The 27500-nt window shown below is 36.3% G+C and overlaps 1 protein-coding gene across 1 annotated transcript in view; it reads right to left on the bottom strand.

Annotated features, from left to right (window-relative positions):
- Positions 1-27500, bottom strand: part of TRHDE (thyrotropin releasing hormone degrading enzyme) — a 5519112-nt gene that overhangs the window by 1603558 nt on the left and 3888054 nt on the right. The window contains 1 exon segment of the mRNA XM_044088069.1: positions 8498-8519. Coding sequence (XP_043944004.1) covers positions 8498-8519 — 22 coding nt within the window.

Genomic DNA, 27500 nt, shown 5'->3' with positions numbered 1-27500 from the left:
TTTTATATGATGTTTGCTTTGTTACTTAGCAACCAGTAAGCAGAAGTGCAAAGAATGTCACCTGACCCAGTTTGTTCCACTCCTAACAACTATGCATGCAGAACAGACATTTTTTTCAAATAATATTTTATTGACTTGTGCATCAAGTATCTGTATCATAAAAAGTTGTGGATTGAAATCCAATATTAGTTACACAAGTATTACAAATCATGACTGCTATGCAATCCTATCCTAGTTCCACAACTATGTACAATATTTACATCAATGTTACTAAGCAGGCTATATGCTTCAATGCGTAGAGAAGGGCATAAATAAATCAGCACTTTATATAAACTGAGATATACTGAAGTAAGCCTTTGTCAGATGACTAGGATATTATCAAAGAGTAGCTTCCAAAGCTTCTGATAATAGACTTGCTTCTTGACATTCATTATAATCAATCTTTGAGAGGATATATATGCTATGGCCATGTTCTTAAATCCTTTCCATGAAAGTTTGGTACTATCTAACCAATTTTTAGTTATGTAGAGTTTAACAAGAGATCATATAGTAATTAGAGCATGTATTTCCAATTTGGTAAGGTTGGAGTCTGTAATATGTAATATTGCCAGCTCCCAACACAGGGTTGACTGATAATATCCCATCTTTTTTAGCCGTAACCTCAAAGATCCCCACAAATTTTGTGAGTATTTGCAAAACCAAAGCACATGCAGTAGATCTGCCTGGGGATAGGAACAGCATGAACATGATGGTGAGGATTTGGAATTAAATTTATTTAGAGTCATGGGAGTATAATATGTGTTATTATTTATTATTAATTGTGTGCATATTACATTTTTAAATGGAGAAAAGTTTATAGTGGGGTTTATAGCTTTAAGATTTTGTTCTACTGTAAATGTATTTGCCTTGCTATCCCAGTATCTGGAATATAATAGTGAGTTTTCATGTGCGATGGAGCTGATATATTTATATGTATTGGATATTGCTTTCTTTTTACTGGAAAAGTTTTCAAGGAGATCTAAGAGTCTACGTAAGTCCTTTTCATTAGCAGGCATGTCTTTAATCATTGATAGAAGGGTCTCCCTGATTTGTCTTAAAATGATGTTGTACTTTTTGTAGACCTTCAAAGCTTCACTCAGTTCTTGTAGTGGAATATAATTGTGTTTATATATATATATATATATATATATATATATATATATATATATCCCATACAGTACAATGTCTAATTAATAGATATTCTGATACATTTATAATTTTGTTATTTATTCTGATGTTTGGATTTTGCTGAATAGGTTGATGAAGAGGTAGAGCCTTATCTAGGTTTAGGGATTTTATCCAATCTGGAAAATTTTTAATATTTTGTTTCAAAGTCCCATTCATTTTAAAATTCCTAAAGTTAGGTGGAGAGATGAAGAGAATGGATTTAGGGTTGATATCAGTGTTGAGCACATGCTGATCCCAGATCCTAACCCATAGTGGAGAGCACTGTTCACTATTTTTAACAAAATTTGAAATTGAAATTAGTTTACTTGCATTGGTAATTTTATAATAAAGCTGGAAATCTGGTAAGCTCAGTCCACCCCTTTCTTTAAGGCAGATTAATTTGGCATAAATAATTCAGACTGCTTTAGGGTACCAAATTAATTTCGTGAGTTCATTATTTATTTTCTGGAAAAAATAATTAGGGATAACAGAAAATGTGGTATTAAGGTGATATAGTAGTTTGGGTAAAACATTCATTATAACAATTGCTGCTTTTGACATCATAGATAATTTCAGCAGTTTCCATCTATTTAGATCCTGTGTGATATTAGATAATATTTTGAGCACATTGTTTTATAACATGGATAGGCGATGATCAAATGCTATTCTAAGATATTTGATAGAGTAAACTGAAAATAGCAGTATGGAAAATAATATTCTTTGTGATTTAAGGGACTGATAGGGAAGATGCTTGATTTCTTTGGATTAAATTGATAGTTTGAGACTTCTGAAAATGTTCTTATTGATGTTATAATGTTCCCAAGATCAGTGTTCAGGAATTCAAAATAGGTGTTTAAATCATCTGCAAATGCAGACATCATTGTTTTAGAGTTCAAAATGTTGGGGATTGAATGAAAGTTTTTTTGTGCGATATGCAAGAAGAGGGGTTCTATATATAAATTAAATAGAAGTGGCGAGAGTGGGCATCTCTGTCTTGACAAATAGGCTAATTTAATGGGGCAAGAGAGACTTTTGTTTATGTAAAGGCATATATAAGACTTATCATATAGGGTTTCAATTAGGTTGATGAAATCTTTTGGGATGTCAAAATGGGAGAGGGATGAGAATAAGAAGTTTCAACTGACTTTCTCAAATGCTTTGCATGCCTCAAGGACTAAGGCATATCTTGGGTTCCTTTCTTTTTTAGTGAGTTGCATCATGGATTCTAAGGTTAGAGTATTGTCCCATGTATGTCTATTTGTCATAAACCCAGTTTGTTCTGGAGAGATAATATTAGGCATAATCTTCTTTAGTCATTCTGCTAGAAGGGATGCAAGGATTTTGATATCAACATTTATCAAGGAAACAGGTCTGTAATTATGGGGGTTGGCTCTATCCATGTTGTTTTTAGGGATCAATATTGTTTTTGAACAGTTTATATATAAATCAGTTACATCTAATATGGTTGTATTCTTTCAAAGTATAGAAGAAAGTTTCAGACTAAATGTTTTATAAAAGTCCAATGTATATCCATCTTGGCCTGGTGCTTTGCCTGTTTTTAAGTTCTTGATGACCTCTCTAATTTCCTGTTGTTTAAATGGGGCAGATAGAATGTTTGCTTGACAGATGTTGATCTTAGGAAAATTAAGATTACCTAAGAATTCTTCAGTTGCAGTATTAGGGGCTTGTTCGGAGTTTATACTGTATATATCCATATACATTTGTGTAAACAATTCCATGATTTGCATATCTTTTTTGAGCAGTTTACCTTGATAATTCAGAAGAGTTATTCTAGAAGCTTTCTGTTTGTTATCTTTTGTTCTGGCCAGTGTCCTAGATGGTACTTGAGCCCCTTCACCACATTTCGCTATGTATTTTAATTCTTGTAATGAGTAATCTTGTTGATATAAATCAAACAAATCTCTTTGAGCTTTACTTAGCTGCTTTCTACTTCAGTAGATTGCGTTACCCATAGTTTCTTTTCTAAATTTTTGAGTTCATTAATTAGTTTGCACTCTTTTTCTTTCCAACTTTTTTTGAAGTAGGAGGATTTTTGAATTAAGAAACCACTAATTGTCACCTCTAAGGCCACCCACTGCACGTCTAGAGGAAAGATAGAGTTATTAAAGTTTGTGTCCAGTTCAGCCAACATAACAGATATTTCCTTGGCCACTTCTATGTTTGAAAGTATTTATTGTTTAAGGACCAATGACATCGGTTATATTTGGTTGATGTAGATTTACCTGCCTGTTTAATGGTTACCTTGATCTTAGAATGATCCGATAGAAATCTGGGTTCAGCGGCATATTTTATTTCCCCCTTTGTCAGTTCCTCAGAGATTAGAAAAAAATCTTTTCTAGACCAGGAGTGATGACATTTAGAGTAGTAAGTATAGTAATTGTTTCTCTCTTCCCCAAATGAAACAGGGTCAAGGAGGAGATAGTCTGAGATAAGCTCAGAAAGGGCTAGTGAAGCTTGAAGGTTGTATGTGCTTGTCTTATGAGTACGATCACACATAGGGTCTATTACTGAGTTCCAGTCCTCCCAAGTTATGAAGTAATGATCTGGGAACTTATAAAGGAGATTATGAATTTCATATATGAAGTTTTGTTGTTTTGAGCAGGGGCCATATACATTCAGAAATAGGGGTGGTTTTGCCATGTTAGGGCTAGATATTGTGAAATAACGCCACTTACCATTTATGCCAGACTTATAATCTGTAATATGATCCTGAAATGATTTTTAACTATAATTGCAACCCCTTGGCATTAGAGCTGTCTCCTGAAGCAGTGATGGTTTTTATCCAACCATTATTTGCATCTCCTATCCATTCATCTTTTAGCATATGTGTTTCTTGAATGAGAATGATATTGGCCTCATCCTTGTATCAATAGCTTCTTCTTTTTTTGATCTTGCAATCCTTTCACATGGCATGAGCTAATTGTCCACATTTTATGTTTTATGATACCTTGTAGTCATTATCAGTTTTTAAAGGAAAGTTTAGTGTACATATATGCCCATAATTCTCTTTTTCTAAAATTATCATGAATATAGTTTAGCTTAGTAGCATCTTGCTCTCCCAGATCTAAACCTGTGCCTAACCACTTAAATGCCCTAACTGGAAGAGTTAGAAATGGAAAAGTTACACAACAAATAACAAAAAAGGTTGGTATAGGTCTGTGGCAGTGTAACCTTTGTAGATAGGTATTATTACCTCTTTGAGTACATGTACAAATCCTAAACTAATATACATTCCTAAATCTACCCAAGATAGGTTATCCCTAACCAACACCTTATTTACACTCAACTCCTCTTGAGATATAATGTCAAAAACTTGACAAGATTGTTTGTTATTGTCTGTATAAATGCTCTAATATAAACAGGTCCTGTTTAGGTTTGTCTGTTTTGTAGTAAACCTCTGCATTTAGGTTATATAGAGAAGTGTGATTTATTAATTGGTTTAGTATTTAGTCTAAAATCCTTTGACATGTTCATTCTGTACTGCTAATTTAAACTATTATTAGTATTATATTGTTAGTGCACACTTTCAGCAAGTATGCATAGCATCAAATAGGCCCTAACTATTAACTACTTAGCTAGTCATGCATAAACCCCCCCCCCCAAAAAAAAATCCCAAATGGTATATTCCTACGAAAAGTTGTATAGTTGGCTAAACAAAAGAAGATAGAATACCATGGTTTCTTTCCTCTGTTATGTTACCTTAATGTCTATCCCCAAGTTCACATTAGTAATGGTTAAAACAAAAAGAAAAGAAACAAACTTTTGTTATACCTTAGATATAAAATTGATGAAACTCATATAGAATTATTGTATAGAGATGAAGACTAACTTCCAAATGAGCCCATACTTTAAACTTAAATTAGGTATCCAATAACTTTTCAGTTTTAGTATTACTTTTTTTTATACCAGTAGTATTGTAATTTTGTCACATTTTGTCATAATTTTAAAACAGATATCCTTAACTAATAAAGTGACTTAAAGTACTTTTCATGAGAACTCCATATTTGCATCTATACTCATAGATCAAAATCAACATATGTACAGTTTAATTAGATAGAAGAATGTCCAAAAGCAGCTTCTTGATACCTTTCTTAGATGCACATAATGGATTGCTGAAACAGGTTCATAATTAAAAGTCATAAAAAAAAAAAAAAAAAAAAAAAAAAACGCTAATCACTTAGCGATAGATCTTACAGGGTTAGATAAGGTCCGTTTTAGGCTTGGCAGTTCATTTCATGGAAATTCATTGAGGGAAAAATGTTTGGATTTTTACATTGATTTCTGCTCAGTGGTGTTTAGCCAGGTGATCACTGATGGTGTAACGGGTCAGTGTAGAGAAAAGAGTCCCTCTAAGAAACATCTGACTGAGGTTGCGTTCCATGGGGTAAGTCCACGCAGACTCAAACTTCCAGTATCCTAAAGTTGAATCTGACATGTTTAAAGTTTAACCGAGTGATTAGTGAAGAAAATGAAGAGAAGACCTGGAAATTGTGAGTTTGATGCATATAACAGTAAATCTACATTTCAAGGTTCAAGAGCTTTACCAAAACTTTTTAAAAAGATGGCTTTCGCCTCTTTTGGTGAGTCTGCTATGCATTTAACCTCATTGTGATAACATATCAGAGTAGTTGGATATTTCATCTGAAATTGTATTCTACGTTTGATTAAGTCAGTGCAGTAAGGTGCTAGGTTTTGGTGCTTTTTCTGTGCTAACGTAACTCTTGTACCATTCCAGGATATTATCTTTTGTTTTTTAGCTGCCAGTAGAATTTTTTGTGTGTCTTGGTAATATAGTAGCTTGGCATATATTTGTCTCGTTGTGTGAGTGATTTGTTTTCTATGTAGAGTGTGGTGAACTCTTTCAATTGTTATCACTATGTTTTTTCTTCTTGGGGGAGCATGCTTTCAAAGATCTGTTGGATTATATATGGGAGTTGTTTGTGCTCATATTTTTTAGGTATTCCTCAAATTAAGATATTGTTATGACGGCTTCTTGCTTCTAAATCTACCAGCTTCTGCTTCATTTCAAGCATTATGTCATTTTTGGCGGCAATTTCATCTTTTAATTTGCTTATCTGTAATTCATTATCTTGTGTTTTGGACTCAATAATGTCAATGCTCTCCGCTATTTGAGTCATCGTTTTGCCAAAACTGGAGAGTTGTTCGGAAATATTTTGTATTGCTGACTGTAGTGGTAGGAGAGCTTGTTTGAGATCATCCATGCAGAAACTGGATTCAGATTTTTTGTCTTACCACTTGTTTGGAATATTCTTGTTGCTTAGCCATTTTTTGTCTCTTGGATACTATTTCTTTTTCAGGTGATGTAATAGCAGAAAGTTTTGTTTTTGTGATTTGAGTCTCCATTATTTCTGTTTCTTTATCTTTGGCCATCTTGATGTTGAGATTTTTTTTATAGGGCACACAGACTGTGGATGAAAAGTTGCCTTCAGGCCTGGAAACACATGTGGAGAATTCCTTGGATATATTAGTCTGTAAGTTGGTGACTTTTAGCTCCAAGATCATAATGAAACACGACCAGTATATTAGTAGTATGGATGGAGATTGTCTTTATTCATCAGGTTTTTCACTCAGACATCTAGAGTATTGGCTTTAGTCAGAATAAGTTAGTTCTTGTTAGGAGCTCTATGGAGAAGGTGTTCACCAAGCATCCACCATTTTGGAATGCAGAACAGACATTTTAACTTGGTGCACCACAATTTTCTGCAGTCTAATACAGTCCTCACAATTCTAAAGCTCAAAAGTATCTGTGGCTATGATTGTGTATTGCTTAACTGTTGTGGAGTGATTCATATCTGTTAAACTGAAGTATATGGCATTTTTCTAAAGTACAATTACTCGCCATATTTCTTGCTGAGTAAGAAACAAAATGCATTTGCAGACAATTACATGAAGTATAACATTTATTGGCAAAAAAATAAACACTTCACTCAAGTAGCTTAGCTTTTAGCTGCAATTTCTTGTCAACAAACACCTACTTTTTCCTACAGCTTGCAAGCCTTACATACACATATTTGCTGTTTAATTTTACCTCTGATTTTTCATTCCACAGCTTTTTGTGTGACATGCTGGCCATCATGTCTACAATCACCAGTGCACCATACAGGATATTACATGCATCTGCAACCCTTTCTGTGGAAATATAATAGTTCTCCATATCACCTAAGTAACATAAACTAGTTCATCTTTCAACATGTTCCAGAACAGATATTCACTCTTATTATTCTCAGTATTTGGTTATGGAAACATTAAAGTCATTCAATTGTCTGGATCAGAATAAAGTTACAGCAGCTATTTAAAATGTTGGGGCTTGAATCCCTGAGAATTACAGAGCAGGATGGAAAACCAGGCAGTAACTCTCAATGAAAATTAATGAGGAGCAGGTGCCAATTGGGGTAAATCGTAACCCCTACTTCTTGCTATTTGTTTCCTGTCCTTCAGGTGTATAAAAGATTTAGAAAAAGAATCTCCAAGGAATTGTTGGTTAAGGAAGAAAGCAGTCTAAAAGATGTCCCAAAGCCTAGAAAAGGATGGGGCCTATTGCTTTGCAAAAGAGAACTAACAGGAATTATCCTTGTTTGTATGAGAATTTCACAGGATGCAGGTGTGGAGTAACTCATTAGGCCAAGCAGTTACTGCACATGCAAGTCCAAAACATAGGAGCCCACCAGCTCCATTCAGAAAAATGCTGATGTGGTCCTTGTGAGGTCTACACCAGATTCCAAAAGGATTAATTGAATTTTCTTTACTGAGACACTGGCATTGTATGTTATCAAAGGTTGCTGATGTATAACTCTGTAGCACTGAAGTGACCCATTGAAGTCAATGCGCTGCTTCAGTGAAGGAGCAGTCCTACCTGTTGTGTGCTTGGCACTGCAGATGGTACCCAGTGGTAAGCCTGCCTGTCATACTAGGTCCAGCATACAGATGGAGCTTCATGGCTGTGAGGCTATTCATCTTAACAGTTCCACCTGTATGGTGCACTGGTGATTGCAGACATGATGGCCAGCATATCATACCTGTATTCATCCCATCTAAGAAGAGAGACAGGCTTGTAAGAAATACAGGGAATTAATACTAGGTGTTTGTGATATGGGTCACGATATACATAAACATGCACATACAAAGACCTAGGTTCTTTACCTCTAATTCATGACATCTAGAAAATAGGTCTGCCTGTATGTAGAAACACGCAGCCTGGCTTTCCATCAGGTACTGACTGCATCTAGTCCTATGTACAGGTCAATGCCACTTTGCTGACATATCTTATTCTCCTGAATAGATTTCTCTTTTCGGTCATCCTTGAATATTGGCAAGGGCAGCCTCACAAACCAAGGTAACATGTTGTCTTAATTTGATATAACAAGGCCAGTTCACGTTTTCTAATTGGGCATAGGGGTCTCATAGTCCTCATTATCTTATGCTCAATGGCAGGGACTGCCAAAGCACTATGCGCTAAATCAAGTATGGATTAAAGGTTTTACATAGTGTGTCAGTCCACTCCCAAACCCTTTAGAAATCTGACCTGTAGAATACAAAAAGACTTTAACAGTAAATGTTCACCCTTTCATAGCAATAGAGAACATGCACATACATTTTGTTGCATCTAAAGAACAAACATCTTAATTATAGGTGGCAAAAATTCTGAGCACACTTTTAGCCAAGGTATTGCCCTAATATACCACAGCAGAATGAATTGACCATTGTTCAGTTTTTCATAAAATATATGCAAATAAGGAAGCAGGCAGGCAGGCCTTCATGGGTGATTCTATGCCTATACACCGATTCCAAAGGAGTCGGAGAAATTGCTGCAACAAGCTTAACAGTATGAATAACTTGGCAGAGAACACCTTGGAAGTCCAGTGTTTTCTGTATGTTGCCCAGCATCACATGTTTGTTGTGTATTGCCAATGTTTCTGTGAAGGTAAATGCATCTAATGCCAACAGCAGAGATAATTCTAGAGTTACATGCTGTGTGGTTATACATACATACATACATACATACATGCATGCATGCATGCAATATGTAATGCAATAGTGCCCTTCTGTCTTGCCAATATACTAAAATATTTGTTCCCATAATAAGTGTCTGGGCTGTTCTTAGAAAGAGCTAAACTAGTGCTTGCTTTAATGCAATTTGGTAGTCTATTCTGTTCATCAGCTACTCTCCCAAAGAACTTCTCATTCCTATAGAATCTTCTACATTGGTTGTGTATTACTTCATGATAACCTCAAACATTCCCAAAGACAGTTGTCTCTAAATGCCCTATAAAACTGAATAAGGTCTTCTCTTAAATATCATTATGAGACACTATACAAGTTTAGATATTCTAGCCTTTCAAAACGCAATGTTCACATCCATGGATGTCCTTGGTATATTTTTGCTGGACATTTTCTTATAAGGATTCAGTATCGTTATTCCATACACACATTTGGGTCTTCTTCTTCTTCTTCTTTTGGCTTTTTCCCAGTTAGGGGTCACCACAGCGGATCACCTGTCCGCTTCATGATTGGCAGTAGAGTTTTTACAGTGTTGAGTTGCTAGCCCAACTTTCCACAGAAGGCACACACATGCACACACTCACACATAGGGCCAGTTTAGAGTGTCCAATCCAACTACAGCATGTCTGGGTCTAATGTAATGAATTCATCATTTCTCATTTTCTAGATTTTATAATTTTTTTATACAATCTATAGTTATATACCTATCATTAACCAATTGGTTGATATACTTATAAAAACTCAGAGCTGAATCTACCCATATACCCAGGTCCTTAAATGAATCTACAGTTTCAACCACTGTACACTGTATTAAATATGCACCTTTCGGTTTATGTCTCCCAAATCTCATATGCTTAATTTTTGATGCATTTTCAGCATATTATTCTCCTGTGCCTAAATGGTCACTTTAGTCGTTATTTTACTAGAACAGTCTATTTGTAACACATGTAATCAGTTTACCCATTTTCCAGTCATCTACATAGAACACCTCAAATGGAAAAGATAGAGTTGTAAGATGCAATCTAAACAAGTATGGACCTAGAAGAAACAACTGACGAGGAAGCCAAAGACTACAGCAAATGAATACAGCAATGGTACAAACTATTCTAGTTTGCAGCTGTTGTAGAAAGAAACAATCCTTTATTGGTAAAACCACTACAATTCACAGTTAAGTGCTTTTGTCTAAACATAGACTTCTTCAGAACCATGAAAACTCCTCTAAGCACTGAATTTAAGAGCTGAGAGAAGTAAAACCCCACCCTCCAGGAACTGTCACTCAACAGGCAGGGTGAACAAAGCCTTCACTCTGACAAAATTGGTGAAAGCTCACATTACTGAAAACTAATTTCACTGAATCTCATTTACCTGAAGTGAAGGACTGGCACTGCACAGAGTACTGTAAGGCATGTAAAAGGTATTATAGTTGGAGGCTAATATGCTTCTGTATGTACTTGTCCTGGAATATAGTAAGTGTTGGTATCCTGTGTGTTTTGGGATTTCAGCATTTAGAAGTGAACCCATATATCTATCTATCTATCTATATATATATATATATATATATATATATATATATATATCTCTATGGAATCTGTACTGATCCCAGAAGGAACTTTTCACCGAAGCACAAATAGCCAGGCAAACTTCCGCGAAAGTGCTTTTTAACAAAAAAACACTTTTGCGGAAGTATGCCTGCAGCTAGAAGGAGTCGTGGGGGAATGACTGTTGCGGAGATCGTACTATGGTGCGGATAAGTGAATATTCCCTTTTCCTCACCTTAGTGCAATCTCGGAGTGAGAATATTAAAGTGGGGGGTGTGCTAGGGGCACAGCCCCCCACATAGAGGATGCAGGGGGGCTTGCCCCCTGCATAAAAGCAGATTTATTGTTTTTTTTTTTTGTTTTTTTTTAACGCACTTTAACGAAAGTGCTTTTTCAGTAAAATCACTTTCGTTAAAATGTGTTCGGTGATTGTGGAGTCGGACTATTGAACTTTCGTTCAATAGTCCTAGATCCATATTATTTATATATATATATATATATATATATATATATATATATACACACACACACACACACACACACACACACACACACACACACACACACACACACACACACACACACACTCACACACAAATGGGAGAGTTCTCCTTTGTCAAATATTGAATTCAAACTGAACAAACACAATTTTTTTCTAATCCAAAACTGAAAGAAAAACGAAATACACAATTTCTTTTTACAAGGGTCCCTGCAGCCCCCCGCCCAGCATGTGGGGGATTGTGCTCCCACACCGCCTATTAATCTTCTATACTGCTCTGAGAATGCACTACATTAGGGAAAGGACAAATTCCCAGATTCCCACTGTAAAGCAATTTCATACATAAAAAACAGCCAGCTTATGTGATTAGCTGATTTTCAATAACACAATCCTGCTATTTTTTCCTTTTGATAAATGATATGTTCAACCAAATGGTGCCAGTTATATAAATATAAATCTACATCTATGTCTAGCTATCTATATATACAGATATATTTGTAGACATATCTACATATATAAAACAGCATACACAACACGCTGATTTCTGATGGCCCCAGTTCCAGTACAAGTCCACAAAAACTAGTAAAATCGTAATAGAGATCCAAATAATCCAAGTAAGAATGGTCCTGGTAAAACAAGCTTTATTCAATCGACACCAGTAAGCGCCTTCACCCTAAGGCTTCATCAGACTTTTACAAAGTACAACTGATTCATTGAATTTTAAATAGCCCTCCTTTCAACCTCATTGGTTGTAGGGTTAACAGTCTTAACATATCCAGACTGTATATTTAAAGCACTACAAAGCATTAACCTACATATAAAAAATATATATATATACATAAAATACATAAAAATATATATATATATATATATATATATATATATATAAATAAATAAGCGTAAATCTAAAAGCATGTGTGCAAATGTATTAGGAACTTCACTATGACTAAAGTCCTATAAACAATAAATACATTACTAGCAAATGACCAAATAGCAGATGTATGGGATGAACATAGTAAACAAATGTAAACCCTACCAACTATGTAGACCTTTTCAGACAATGTTCAGACAGATCTATTTCGGTCTGAATAGTCTCCTATTTTATTTTATTTTTATTTTTATTTTACATTTGTTAACCGGGCTAGTCTGGCTGGATATATTTCCATTTTCAGCAGAGGCCCGAGGAGAAAAGCTCCACAAAGACATAATAACTATTACATAAGATGCAAAAGAGAGCAGCATACAAAGTATTCTATATCAGAACAATATTATACAAAGAGTCAAACTTATAATAGGCACAAATAAACAGTTGTACAAAAGTGTACTTATGGCTCTTTGAAAAGCAGAACACAGGCATACGTTATTTAAAATATTCAAACATTATAAGAAAGAGAAAAGGGTGTTTAAGGACAGCTAAGTAAGTAGGATAGATTATATTAGAAATTTGTAGGAGTCTTCAGTAAACTGAGTAATATAATTAGGAATGAGAAGGATGAAGGAGAGGTAAGTGATAGAATAGTGAGAAAAAAAGTAGAAAGGTAGCAAAGATCTCAGAGATCAAGGGGTAGTGGGATGAGCTAAAATACATGGGTTCAGTCAGGGTTAAGGCAGGGGCATAGCCAGTGTTTAGTAAGGTGGAGTCTAAGTTTTTGTTTGAAGAGGACAGGAGATAAAATAGAAGTTAGTTCAGTGGGCAATAAGTTCCAGTGTTTACCAATGGAGTTAGAAAACAGGGAGTCACCAGCAAGATTATTGGATTTGGTAGCAGAGACTAGGAGTTTGTTAGAGGAGAGAGCTCAGGTTAGAGTAAGGGGTGAGGAGGTTAGAAAATGAAGGAGTGTTGTTTGGCAGATAAAAGATTTGTGGATGATGGGAAGTTGAGAAAGAAGCAACATGTTTTGTAATTCAAGCCAGTGAATTTGTTGTAGGTTCAGGCAGTGATGTGTTCTGAATTGATTACCAGTAACAAATCTAGCTATACTATTGTATGTAGTGGTCAGTTTAGTAAGATTAGTTTTCTTTAGGTTGGTGTAAATTGGTGAGGCATAGAGAAGAGTGGAGATGAGATGAGAGTGAGCCAAAGTAGCTTTGGCTGTTGGGGATAGGAATGTTTTAATTCTATAGAGGGAGCCCAGTTTTCTATGTACAGTTTTGATAGTGTTGTTTATGTGATAATCAAAGGTAAGATTGTTATCTATTGTCACACCTAGTAGTTTGGTAGAAGAGTCAGGTGTTATGAGAGTATTGTTAATAGAAGAGATAGAGAAGTCCAGTGAGGGGATCTGGTAGTGGGTTTGAAAAGGAGGAGTTTTGTTTTTTTGGCATTAAGAAGTAGGCAGCGTTTTAAGAACCATGCTTCCACTAAATGGAATACATTTTGTGTAACATTTTGAAGCTCTGGTATGGTTTTGCAGAGCAGATGAGTGTGGAGTCATCTGCATATTGTATGCATGTAGCTTGGGGAATAGCTACTTGTAAGTCATTTATGAATAGGGAGAAAAGAAGGGGCCCAAGAATTGAGCCTTGTGGTACAGATTGGGAGAAGAGAGGAGAGTTTATTTTCCCAGAGTACCGCTTGTTTCCTGTTAGAAAGATAGGAGGTGAACCATTGGATGGTATTTGGTTCAATAGCAAGTGATTCCAAGATCTTTAGGAGAAGAGGGTGATTGACCATGTCAAAAGCTTTAGATAGGTCGATGAAAAGTGCAGAAGAAAGGGTATTATTATTGCGGTTTTTGTTAATGAAATCAGTAAAAGAAAGGAGAGCAGTAGTAGTACTATGAAAAGGCCTGAAGCCATGTTGACAATGAGATAGTATGTTATGTTTAGTTAAGTGGGACATTAGCTGTTTGTGAATACATTTTTCCATGATTTTTGCTAGTGGAGACAGGAGGGCAATGGGTCTATAATTAGAATATTCTGTAGAGTTTCCACCCTTGTGTAAGGGTATAATGTGTGAAATTTTCCAGATATCAGGGATGTTTCTTTCATTAATGGTTCTGTTAATAAGAATTGAAATTGGATAGGCTATTTCTATGGCTGCTTTTTGAAGAAATTCAGATGGAAGTTGATTACATGGCTTAAGATTTTGAATACATTTTAGGATAAAGGTAGTAGAGATGGGCTGAATAGTAAAGCTTGGTAAATTAGTGGTGGCATGTTGAGGAACATTAGAGTTATCAGATGAAAGGTGAGAGGCTAGTGAGTTTATAGTATCAGTGAAAAGGAATTGAAGGTGTTTGCAGTTTCAAGGGAAGAAATTTTGTCAGATCCCAAGTTTGTCCAGGGTGAAGAAGTTTGTTCAATGTTGCCCAGAATTTTTGGGGATTGTTATGATTAGATTGCTGAAGGTTACTATAGTAGTGTTTTTATCAGAAAGAATAGCTTTTTGGTAATGTTTCTTAGTTGTTTAAAGGTTTGATGATCTAAGGGTAGCTTAGTAGTTCTCCAATGTTGCCAGAGTTTGTTTCTGAGTAATATTTTCTGTCTTGTTTCTTTTGATAGCCAGGGGCTGGTTTAGTTTTTATTCTTATAGCTTTGGAGCATGGGTATCTAAGATAGTTAAGAATTTGGTATTAAAGTAGTGAACTGCATGCATTGAGTTCAGTTTTAAATAGAGTGGGGTTAAAATGTTTGATACTTATGTGCGATCTGACTGAAGGGGTATTTGTAGTGATATTCTTTTGCCTTATGATATAGGTTAAGTTATGGTCACTGATATCATCAGGCAGGGTCCGGTAATTTAGTTGGGGTTTGTTAACAAGGATCCAATCAAGTATACTTTCTTTGTTGTTAGGTTTATTAGTTCTAGTAGGGGTATTTATAGTTTGGGTAAAGTTATGGAGATTAATATGGCAGGATGGGTTGTTAGAATTAACTGAGTACCAATCAAGGTTAAAGTCTCCAAGTATTATGGTTACTTTCTTAGAAAAGGTTTGATGTGAACCTTGTCATTGAGCCCAGGGAGTACATCCGCCCTCCATCTGATAATCCAATGGGTTTCACATTCCAGGGTCTGATTGATTAAATCCCCACCCCTAAGGCTACTCTCCAACTTCTGCACAACACTGAACCTAAAGTTATGATCTGTACCCAGTTCTTTATGATGCTTAGCCAGGGCATTGAACTCGGAGCCTATCCTAATATGATAGGCATGTTCCCTTATACGTTCTTTAAGGGTCCGATTGGTCTTTCCTACATAAAATGCAGTACATGCTGTGCACCTAGCTAGATAAACAACATTGTCACTATTACAGTTGGTAGATGTATTAAAATAAAAGACACGTTTAGTAGTTGGATGCACAAAAGTTGTCTCCTTACTAATAAACATACACTGGTTGCATTTACTACATGGTACAGTGTTACTTCCTGTCAGATTAACCTTTCTCTTATGGTAGTTGTACTTAGGTTTACATAACAATCTCTTCTGATTAGGTTTATTCCTAAACACCATATTTGGTTTGGGTCCCACAACTCTACCAATCTCATCATCTGACAGCAGAATGTCCAAGTGTTTCGCTATTATATTTTTAATATTTGTTGCTTCTTGGGTAAAAAACATGGGAACTCTCACGTTCACCATGTTGGGAGCATTACCATCCCCAAGAAAATTAACAGTTTCAGCAAAATATGGTCTCGCTCTAGTGGCTCTCAAACTATCAACTGTAGTGCATGTCTCATCTATCCTTCCTGCATTGTAGCCCCTCTCCATGAACTTAACCTTCAAGGCTTCTTTTTCATTCATATACCCTTGGTCAGATGGATTTAGCCTAGAGGCCCTAATAAACTGACCCTTTAATACATTATTAAACACAAACCAAGGATGCATACTATTCCAATGCAGCAGCGTATTCCTATAACAGGATTTCCTGTGGACAGAGGTATTTAATAATCCATTACTAAGCTTAAATACATTTACATCTAAATAAGTAATCTCATTTTCTGAGTAATTTAAAGTAAACTTCAGGAAATGAGTGGATGTATTCAAACATTCAACAAACTCAAGAAGTGTGTCTACATCCCCTAACCAAACAAGGAAGAGGTCGTCCACAAACCTACGATAGATACCCACAAACTGTTTGAATAGAACATGTTGTAGCAAAAATTTATCTTCCCAGGCTGCCATGACAAGGTTGGCGTAGCTATTGGCACATGATGTGCCCATAGCCACGCCATCCTTTTGTAGAAAGATCTCATCTCCAAACATAAAGATGTTGGTAACCAAAATGGTTTCTAAAAAGAGTGTAAGTAAATCCATCTTCTCAGCCGTGAATTCAGAATGTTCCTTAAGATAGTCCTGTACAAACTCAATCCCCAAATCATTGGGAATGACAGTGAACAAACTAACTACATCCAGGGTCACCAGTAAATATGGTGTTCCATCCTGCAGTTGACTTGTATAAGAATATAAATCTATTAAGAATTGTTTACTGTCACGCAGTACATTAATATTCTCATCAACCAAAGGTCTCAGAAAGGATTCAGTATAAATAGAGAGAGATTCAGTTACCCAGCCCTGGCCCGCCACAATTGGTCTCATAGGTGGTTTAACTAGGGATTTATGAATCTTAGGAAGGCCCTGTACAATTGGTATGGTGGGATTTAATACTTTTAAATATCCATACAATTCCTGGGTAATACTCTCAGACATAATAATGTCATCTAACATATAATATGTTTGGAATACCTTATCCTTAACAACTGTCATATCTATCTTGGTGTAAAAATTCCTGTCGTTCAAAAGATTGAGCATACTCTCATTATAATCATCCACATCCATTAAAACTATGGGCCCTCCTTTGTCCGCTGGTCTAACAACAACTGATTCATCATTTCTAAGGTCCATTAAGGCTTTCCTTTGATGGAAATTCAAATTGTTTCTACGCTTCATTCTCTGCCTAGATTCAAAGTACGCATGTATATCATTTTCTAATACCCTCCCAAAAGCATCGACAACAGGGTGTAAGGGTGGAACATATGTACTATTACTACGAAAGCTCGATGTGTTATTAACAACATGACTTCCTGTTCCAAACTCTAACTTAAGTTGTACATTTCTTATAAACATTTTAGTATCTATAATAGTATCCACAACATCACCATCTTTAGAGGGGATAAAATTAAGTCCCATCTCCAAAACTTGTTCTTCATAATCTGATAGAATTTTGCTAGATAGATTCACTATTAGTGAGTGTTTCTCTCCCACATTTTCTTCAGGGTAGGACCCTGGTGTTCCTCCACTGACCCCTTTCTTTTGTGTCTGCCTCTGCTGGCAGAACGCTTTCTCCCCATAAACTGATTTTGTGCTATTGGGAAAGGGGTATGTACACTTCTATCACTTAAGGAGTTTATACTACTGCAATGAGTATTACTATTAAAAGTAGTTTTTGGTCTCACCACTAAACCAGATTGTGTGGGTAACTCCTTACTATTGGAAGTAGTCTGTGGTGTTTCAACACTGCTATTGTTGTGGTTGGCTCCCTCTACTAATGGAGTATTAGATCCTTCCACTCCATTCACAATAACACTCACATTTATATTTTCCAAATTCTTAGAAACAGTATTTTCAGGATGTACTAATCGTATACCTTCATTGCTACATGTCCTATTATGTATAACATCCTCTTGGTCCAAAGGTCCTGGACCTTGAAAGGCTCCCTGGACTGCACGTGAATAACTGTTACCTTCATTTCTATTAACATCATCATGCTGCCTAGGCCAAGTGAAAACATGGTTATTATTAAAATCCCTTACATCTCTAATAATTTTATTCTTCTTCTGGTCAATTAAACGTTTCTCTACTAATAAAACATCATCTAACAATTTTTCTAGTTTAGCATCAATATTAAAATCTGCATACTTCTCATTTAATGCATAAAAACTTGTGTTAACAAATGTCCTTAATTCATCCTCCTCTGGCATGTGAAAGTCAATGAGGAGTTTCATATAATTAAAACTAAGCTCAATATTGAGCTGTTGCCAATTAAAAAGTAACTCAGGAAACCTGTTACCTGACGTGGGCATTTTAAGTATTCGTAGCCCACGCGGTACTATCTTCTTGGCAAGACAGGCTTCAAAATAATGTCTCTGGACCTGCAAATGTTTCAATTTAGTAAAGGCATTCTCCTGTTTCTGTAAATCCTGTGTTAGACTCATATTGTCTACATAATCCATAGCGCGGTCATTCGACCCTACGTCCGGTGTAAAATCCAGCAGTGAATTGTTTGTACTCGTCATACAAACTTGAAATTGTTCAACAAACCTGCTCGCGGTGTTCGTCACAGGCACAGGCACATAAGGAAGTTCCTTCCTTATCCTTAACAACTGTCATATCTATCTTGGTGTAAAAATTCCTGTGGTTCAAAAGATTGAGCATACTCTCATTATAATCATCCACATCCATTAAAACTATGGGCCCTCCTTTGTCCGCTGGTCTAACAATTTATATGTTAGATGACATTATTATGTCTGAGAGTATTACCCAGGAATTGTATGGATATTTAAAAGTATTAAATCCCACCATACCAATTGTACAGGGCCTTCCTAAGATTCATAAATCCCTAGTTAAACCACCTATGAGACCAATTGTGGCGGGCCAGGGCTGGGTAACTGAATCTCTCTCTATTTATACTGAATCCTTTCTGAGACCTTTGGTTGATGAGAATATTAATGTACTGCGTGACAGTAAACAATTCTTAATAGATTTATATTCTTATACAAGTCAACTGCAGGATGGAACACCGTATTTACTGGTGACCCTGGATGTAGTTAGTTTGTTCACTGTCATTCCCAATGATTTGGGGATTGAGTTTGTACAGGACTACCTTAAGGAACATTCTGAATTCACAGCTGAGAAGATGGATTTACTTACACTCTTTCTAGAAACCATTTTGGTTACCAACATCTTTATGTTTGGAGATGAGATCTTTCTACAAAAGGATGGCGTGGCTATGGGCACGTCCTGTGCCAATAGCTACGCCAACCTTGTCATGGCAGCCTGGGAAGATAAATTTTTGCTACAACATGTTCTATTTAAACAATTTGTGGGTATCTATCGTAGGTTTGTGGACGACCTCTTCCTTGTTTGGTTAGGGGATGTAGACACACTTCTTGAGTTTGTTGAATGTTTGAATACATCCACTCATTTCCTGAAGTTTACTTTAAATTACTCAGAAAATGAGATTACTTATTTAGATGTAAATGTATTTAAGCTTAGTAATGGATTATTAAATACCTCTGTCCACAGGAAATCCTGTTATAGGAATACGCTGCTGCATTGGAATAGTATGCATCCTCGGTTCGTGTTTAATAATGTATTAAAGGGTCAGTTTATTAGGGCCTCTAGGCTAAATCCATCTGACCAAGGGTATATGAATGAAAAAGAAGCCTTGAAGGTTAAGTTCATGGAGAGGGGCTACAATGCAGGAAGGATAGATGAGACATGCACTACAGTTGATAGTTTGAGAGCCACTAGAGCGAGACCATATTTTGCTGAAACTGTTAATTTTCTTGGGGATGGTAATGCTCCCAACATGGTGAACGTGAGAGTTCCCATGTTTTTTACCCAAGAAGCAACAAATATTAAAAATATAATAGCGAAACACTGGGACATTCTGCTGTCAGATGATGAGATTGGTAGAGTTGTGGGACCCAAACCAAATATGGTGTTTAGGAATAAACCTAATCTGAAGAGATTGTTATGTAAACCTAAGTACAACTACCGTAAGAGAAAGGTTAATCTGACAGGAAGTAACACTGTACCATGTAGTAAATGCAACCAGTGTATGTTTATTAGTAAGGAGACAACTTTTGTGCATCCAACTACTAAACGTGTCTTTTATTTTAATACATCTACCAACTGTAATAGTGACAATGTTGTTTATCTAGCTAGGTGCACAGCATGTACTGCATTTTATGTAGGAAAGACCAATCGGACCCTTAAAGAACGTATAAGGGAACATGCCTATCATATTAGGATAGGCTCCGAGTTCAATGCCCTGGCTAAGCATCATAAAGAACTGGGTACAGATCATAACTTTAGGTTCAGTGTTGTGCAGAAGTTGGAGAGTAGCCTTAGGGGTGGGGATTTAATCAATCAGACCCTGGAATGTGAAACCCGTTGGATTATCAGATGGAGGGCGGATGTACTCCCTGGGCTCAATGACAAGGTTCACATCAAACCTTTTCTAAGAAATAGGAGACTATTCAGACCGAAATAGATCTGTCTGAACATTGTCTGAAAAGGTCTACATAGTTGGTAGGGTTTACATTTGTTTACTATGTTCATCCCATACATCTGCTATTTGGTCATTTGCTAGTAATGTATTTATTGTTTATAGGACTTTAGTCATAGTGAAGTTCCTAATACATTTGCACACATGCTTTTTAGATTTATGTTTCTCGCTTATTTATTTATATATATATATATATATATATATATGTATTTTTATGTATTTTATGTATATATATATTTTTTATATGTAGGTTAATGCTTTGTAGTGCTTTAAATATACAGTCTGGATATGTTAAGACTGTTAACCCTACAACCAATGAGGTTGAAAGGAGGGCTATTTAAAATTCAATGAATCAGTTGTACTTTGTAAAAGTCTGATGAAGCCTTAGGGTGAAAGCGCTTACTGGTGTCGATTGAATAAAGCTTGTTTTACCAGGACCATTCTTACTTGGATTATTTGGATCTCTATTACGATTTTACTAGTTTTTGTGGACTTGTACTGGAACTGGGGCCATCAGAAATCAGCGTGTTGTGTATGCTGTTTTATTTTATTTTCTTTGTTTACACACTGATTTTGAGCTCTGTCGGCTTGCTGTACATCGTTGTGCTACTATATCTACATATATGTATATGTGTGTGTATGTGTGTATTATATATATTGTGTGTGCATTTATATACGTGTGTATATATACATATATGCATATATACAAACATTAAACACTCAACACAACCCATTAAACAGAAACTTAAACACTATACCCCGACACAAAAAATAACAGATACGGAGTTGTAACACAACAGTAATAAAAATTGTGTGTTAGTAAAATGAGGTGAACCTGATCCATTTGTAACAGCTCCATTTTTATTTTCATATACATATTTATCAGGACAATAGATTAGATGTAGAATTGCAGTTGTAACTATATATGGTTATACATAGTTTGTCCATACCAATTTCATCACCTATTTATGTGCACTCTATTTGGAGTATCACTCTCTTGAAATAGACCTGACTCTATCATATCTATACTACTTACTAAAAACAAGTTAAAAAATCAAGTAAGACAAAAACTTAAGCCACAACAACACCACATCCCTGTCTGATACATGGCACAGATAAATAAAGCCCTTACTATAACCCATATGACCTACGCTCATCTGGTTCCCAGGTACTAGAATAATGGATAAGGGGCTTAAAATGAATGACTAGCTATTCCCTGATCAACTTCATCAACTCTCCTAATGGGGTATGGAATTCTGAGAATGGGTTGGGGGCAGTTTCACATTATGCCCATGATGTAGGTCGGAAATGAGAATGGAAGCTGCCAGCAGGATGGTAGGAGGGGCATTGTGATGCATGTAACCACGGCAGCAGTAACCACTTCTTCAGAATGATCACTGCATCCCCGCCTCCAAGCAATCATTCAGCGCATCACATTCAATAATGGAAAAAAAGCATCACTTAGGCTAACCTTTCCTGTCTTCCTCTACCAAGTATGGTATTAACACTGTTGCACCAGATGGGAGGGTCTTCTGGCCCTGAGGTATAAGGGATAAAACTGGACACAGAAAACACAAAATTTGTGCAGTGTGAGCAGTGAAACAGTGATGTGCTGTCACACAACAGAAACAACACTACACAGCATTGTGACCAAGGACATCCTTCCTATAACAACTAACCACAACACTGATGACAGTCCTAAAACCTTAGTTATGCCTTGGCCTTCTCCAGGTAAAACACGCACCTATTTGAGACACCATTCTCTTTTCCATTTTGTATGCCAATATGCTGCAATCACAGTTTTGCTTTAAAATGTTTTAGTCTTGTTTCCATATCAGCTTTAACATATAGCTGCAACACTGATCTTAGATGCATGTTGGTAATCTAGAAGAGACCCTTTCATTACATATCAATAACTGTTTATCATATTGTCATTCTTACAAATGTTATAATAAAAATAAGAGATACCATCTTCTCCTGTGGTAAAATTAATATTGACATTTTAATGCTAATTTTAACTCAGCTAGCATATTTTCCTTCTATATGGCTTGACTATAGCCATGCATTAATTTGCCACACTCATCTGACTTTTTCCTTTTTCCTTTATGCATCTTCCACTTATATTCCATCATTAACTATGTTTTGAGCCAATACCAACATTCCATCCAATTTCTACTGCAAAAATTTCAACCCTGAGTATGGGGAAGAAAGAGAAGGGTCCCGTCAGCTCAACCAGCCAAATATTATTGCATTTCTGAATAGGTAAATGTAAAACAAGCACACACACACAGAAAAAAATCAGTTCAGTGAACACCAGCAAAACTGTATTGAGTGCTTTTGCCCATACATTCAGAACTTTTCCAGAACTAATAAAATCACAAACTATCCCACCTGACAAAACAGTGATTATCAATGTGGATTAAAAGTCCACTTATAACAATTTCACATTACCGTTTCAGTCCCCAGTCCATAGTCCCATTTTGTCCTTTATTTGCACTAAACTTTGTACAGCTTTACAATGTTTCAGTAGTTCTATGCACATACGGGCTTATGTTAAATATGTAAAACAAAATATGAAGCGCAGTGCAATAACAAACTAGTAAACGAAAAGTGCACTGTTAAGAGGGCGAACTGCACCGGACAACTAGAATTCCAATAGCAGCTTTATTGTACGTTAAACGTTAAACAAATAACACGTTTTTCGTCACTTAGATCAGACTTCATCAGACAAAAACTAACACAACAAACAACCATATATATATGCTGACCTTTGTTTGAAATAACCAATGGAAATCTGGCAGTGCTCATAAATATGAATGAATGCATTAAAATACAAATGTAAGACATTAAACAAGTCGGAATAAAATGCTGTGATTCACAGATATAAAATATAATATGTAACACTTTTAAAATGGCAAATAGTGTCATAAAATGAATTTTTAAAAAATGTTTTCGTAGCTGCACCTGTTTAATAATAACAAATGATTTGTGTTGAAAAATCATCAACAATACTCCCATCTAGTGGTCAAGGTTTGATGTACACTGAATTTCCATCATGAACTTTGTGCTCCGTTCATAAATAATAACTGTTTTGAATAATTAATAATACCTAGATAATAAATATATGTATATTGAGATCTATGAAGTATAAAAAAATATATATATATATGTGAAATGAATAATGATTATATATTATATATAATAATGGTATAATAGATGTTGTAAATGGAATATATGAATAAATATATAAATATATACACAAATATAAATATAAATAAATAGCCACAAAACATAAAACAATGACCCAATAAATAATATACATATATACAATATAAATGTGATAAATTGGTAATGTAATATAATATAATAATATAATATAATATGTTACAATTACAATATATATATATATATATATATATATATATATATATATATATATATATATATATATGCACAGGCATGAAACATGTAATAATAATAAATAAATAACATCAATGTTATTATTGTTGTTAAATAGAGCAGTATATGCTAAAAGGTATGCGTCTGTATTCTATACCAACACCTTAATCTAATATGTAGAAAAAATCATGTAATATAATCTAAAAAACAGCCTTGTAAAAAATTAAATGTAAATGTGAATATAAATATAAATATATATATATATATATATATATATATTAAATATATAGTATAAAAACAATAAACTAACATGAAAATGAAAATAAAAGGGTGTTATAATTTGGCTGCCCTTAATTTTAAAACTGGAGCAAGGGAGATATTATCATTTAACCCAGGGAACTTATTGGCCTCCAAAATGATTTGCCAAAATAATTCCCTATATTCTATCTGGGTCTCCCAGAGGCCACCTCTTTCATCTTTCGCTACCTCATCTAAAATAAAAAAATGTATATTTTGCCAAAGGACAAATGTTCATGTGTTTATATAGTGCATTGTCTTCTTTCTTCTTTTTGATATCATTCAAATGTTCATAAATCCTTCTTTTAATCTTTCTCTCGGTCTTACCCACATAGAAGGCCGAGCAGATATCACATAAGGCAATATATACAACTCCAAAAGAATTACAGTTGTTGTGTGTTTTACCAACTATCTTTTTCTCTTGCTTGAACAAAAATTTTTTGTGAGTTAGTCATGAATGAACATTGTGAACACATTCCACAAGAATAAGTGCCCTTAATTTTAGTACTTTTCTTATTTTCCCTATGTTGAGCTATCAACCAATCTTTGATGTTACGTCCTTTTCTAAAAATGATGTTAAAAGAATCAATCGACTTGTTGAAATTCAGGTCTGTAATATTAAGGAATTTATCCCATTCCTTAAAAAACACTTGTTTTACGATGCCTGCATCCCCACTATATTGGGTGACAAATGAATGGGTATACATTATCCCCGGGATTCATGAAGCTCGGCGCAAGGCCGGCGTAAGGCCTGCGCCGGCGGTGCATGGAATATCCGGCGCAGTAGCGCCATATACATATTAATGAGAGTGCACCGGAATCACAGACACGTGCGTAGTGTACGTGAGCGAGCCCAGGTAGGATGCGTCTGGAGGCGTGTCAAAGCCGGCAGGAGGTGAGCAACCTAATGTGCTGACAGCCACGGTCCGCCCACAATAGTAATGGCAGCAGCCAGGTCCCGTGCAGAATGAAACGCACGGACAGTACGCAACATAGTCCCCGTTCCAAATCAACGGAGAAGCAAATATAAGCCACCAAGGCATAAGTGTACCCGTTCAAGGAGCAAAGGATACGCATAAGACCACCGCCGTCCCGCAATGTACTGTCAGTGTTTACACTCAGAGAAGGTGTACAGCCGCATGTCAGCGCGCCGCACCGACATAGGAGCAGCGACTAAGGTCACCACCTGTCCCACTGTGTTTGGGGCAGTCTCTCCATGGACAGTTGTGTCCCGAAAAAACGTATTAGAAATGGCTGATGTGCTACGAATGTAGGACACAATGATATCCCGTATGTAATGTAATGGTAGCATGAATTGGTTATTTCTGTAACAGAAATACCGAAATGACACTATAAACAGAATAAGCAAGGAAATTGCCACAATAATAAGCAAATTATTTAGGCAAACAAGTGAATTTCTATGCTATATAGTGACCGTTTGTATGTGTCGGCCTGTAAAGGCAGATGTGAGTCCCGGAAATATCCCAGATCGGAAAATGGAAAAGGTGGAAACCCCAGCAGCGACATGGGCATGGTCACCAGGGTTACCTGCTGTCCCAAAGTGCCATGGACAGACCCTGATTGGACAATGGTGTCCCTGCAACAATCGTAAAATGGAAAATGACCTCACGATCCCCTGCCACGCAAATTCCGCAATATACATGTAAATAGTAGCATAAAACATATACATTACGGTATGGAACACAGACATGGCATAAGAAAATAAATAAGGAACCCAAACGCTAACAGAATAGGCTCATAGTATGGCAAACAAGTGAAGTTCTGTCTACTGCACTAGCCCTGGGTATGTGTAGTCCTGCAAATATCGAAGTGTCCACATAACATGCCCCACCATGGGCATTGGAAAAGGTGCCAACCATAATGGTCACAAGCAGTAGTGACAGTACATAGCCGGGTAGCTGTGCCGACATAACAACAGTAAGGAAGCAAGATACCCCAAACACAGGCAAACATGTGCATAGCAACATATCCCAGACCCAGCAACATCTCTGTTGCATACACCGGATGGTGTATGATGAAGTGTAATATCCAGAAGCAGAACACATGCATTCGGATGTACTACACAATAGCCTCATTGTACATGTCAGTCACACCCATGTATACCCCTGCACCCAAACCTGCTAGCATCCGTGTGCAGCTATACAACCACACACAATGTGCATACCTGAACTGTGGTAAGATGTTTGTGTTAGGCAATGCCACGCGGGCAAATACGTACCCCACATGTCAGCAACCCACCGCAGGTACAGATATGTAAATGGCTGCATGTGAATGTGTCAGCAGAATGTGTACATCCGGCATGTAGTATGTACCCGTCCAAACCATCTAGGTTTGCATACGACACGGTGCACATAAGTGTACACATGTGGACAAGTCTGGTCGGTGGACCACCGCATCGACGATCATCTCTGCAGTGAAGTCGATCACATATAGCGGAACAGGTGCCCAACACACAGGACATCCTAACAGGGTGCTACAGGCAAAGAAGGGGAAACTGGGACATCACATGTGGAGATGAGCGTGGCTGGACGGACAAATACACACGGTCAAGGTAAAGGATGGAACAACATGCATATGGCTGGATGGATGTTGTTCAGAAATATATAGAAACACATATGAAGTTCCAGTTTACACTCGAAATACTATATAATGTATTGAATTGTACCATACAATATGGCAGCAGAACTAAGCCTGCATGTAATTGGTGAAGCTAAGCTGTACTGTGATGGAATTCTGAACCTGGCAGTAAGCAGGACAGCAGCCTCATGTCTGTCATCATTAATCATTTGCTGGGTTACAGAACAATAAATGTATGTACATGCATAACAGCACTCCTTCCCCAGAGGAGGATGGCCTTGTGAGCTCAATGGAAGATAGCAGTACAACTCCCTACCACACAGACAAAGCAACGTATCAAGAAATTAACTGTCCACTGTATCGTAACAGTCTAGGGTCCTTGAAACAGCTACAATCACAAAAGGATACTGTAATGTACAAGGTGCCTTGCAAGCCTGTGTTATTCCATGAGAAAACAATTTAAAAGCACGAGCCCAGCACCCACGTATGTATAGACTATTGCGGACCATAGTGATGGAAATGCCCTGTGACCGACCATGTCAGTAAGTTGGGCAAATGCTGATTGTAAACACTATATAAAGAAACTGCTTACTGTATAGAGTCAGACAAAACTCCCATACTTGGACTGTACATTATTTAGCCTGCCTGTGTACACTACTAAAACTGTCCGAAGCCCCTTTTTCCCGTTTT

The sequence above is a fragment of the Protopterus annectens genome, chromosome 11.part0, assembly GCF_019279795.1.
Source record: "Protopterus annectens isolate FY-2018-M chromosome 11.part0, PAN1.0, whole genome shotgun sequence".
Lineage (NCBI taxonomy): Eukaryota > Metazoa > Chordata > Ceratodontiformes > Protopteridae > Protopterus > Protopterus annectens.
This window is presented reverse-complemented; position numbering and strand designations above follow the sequence as displayed.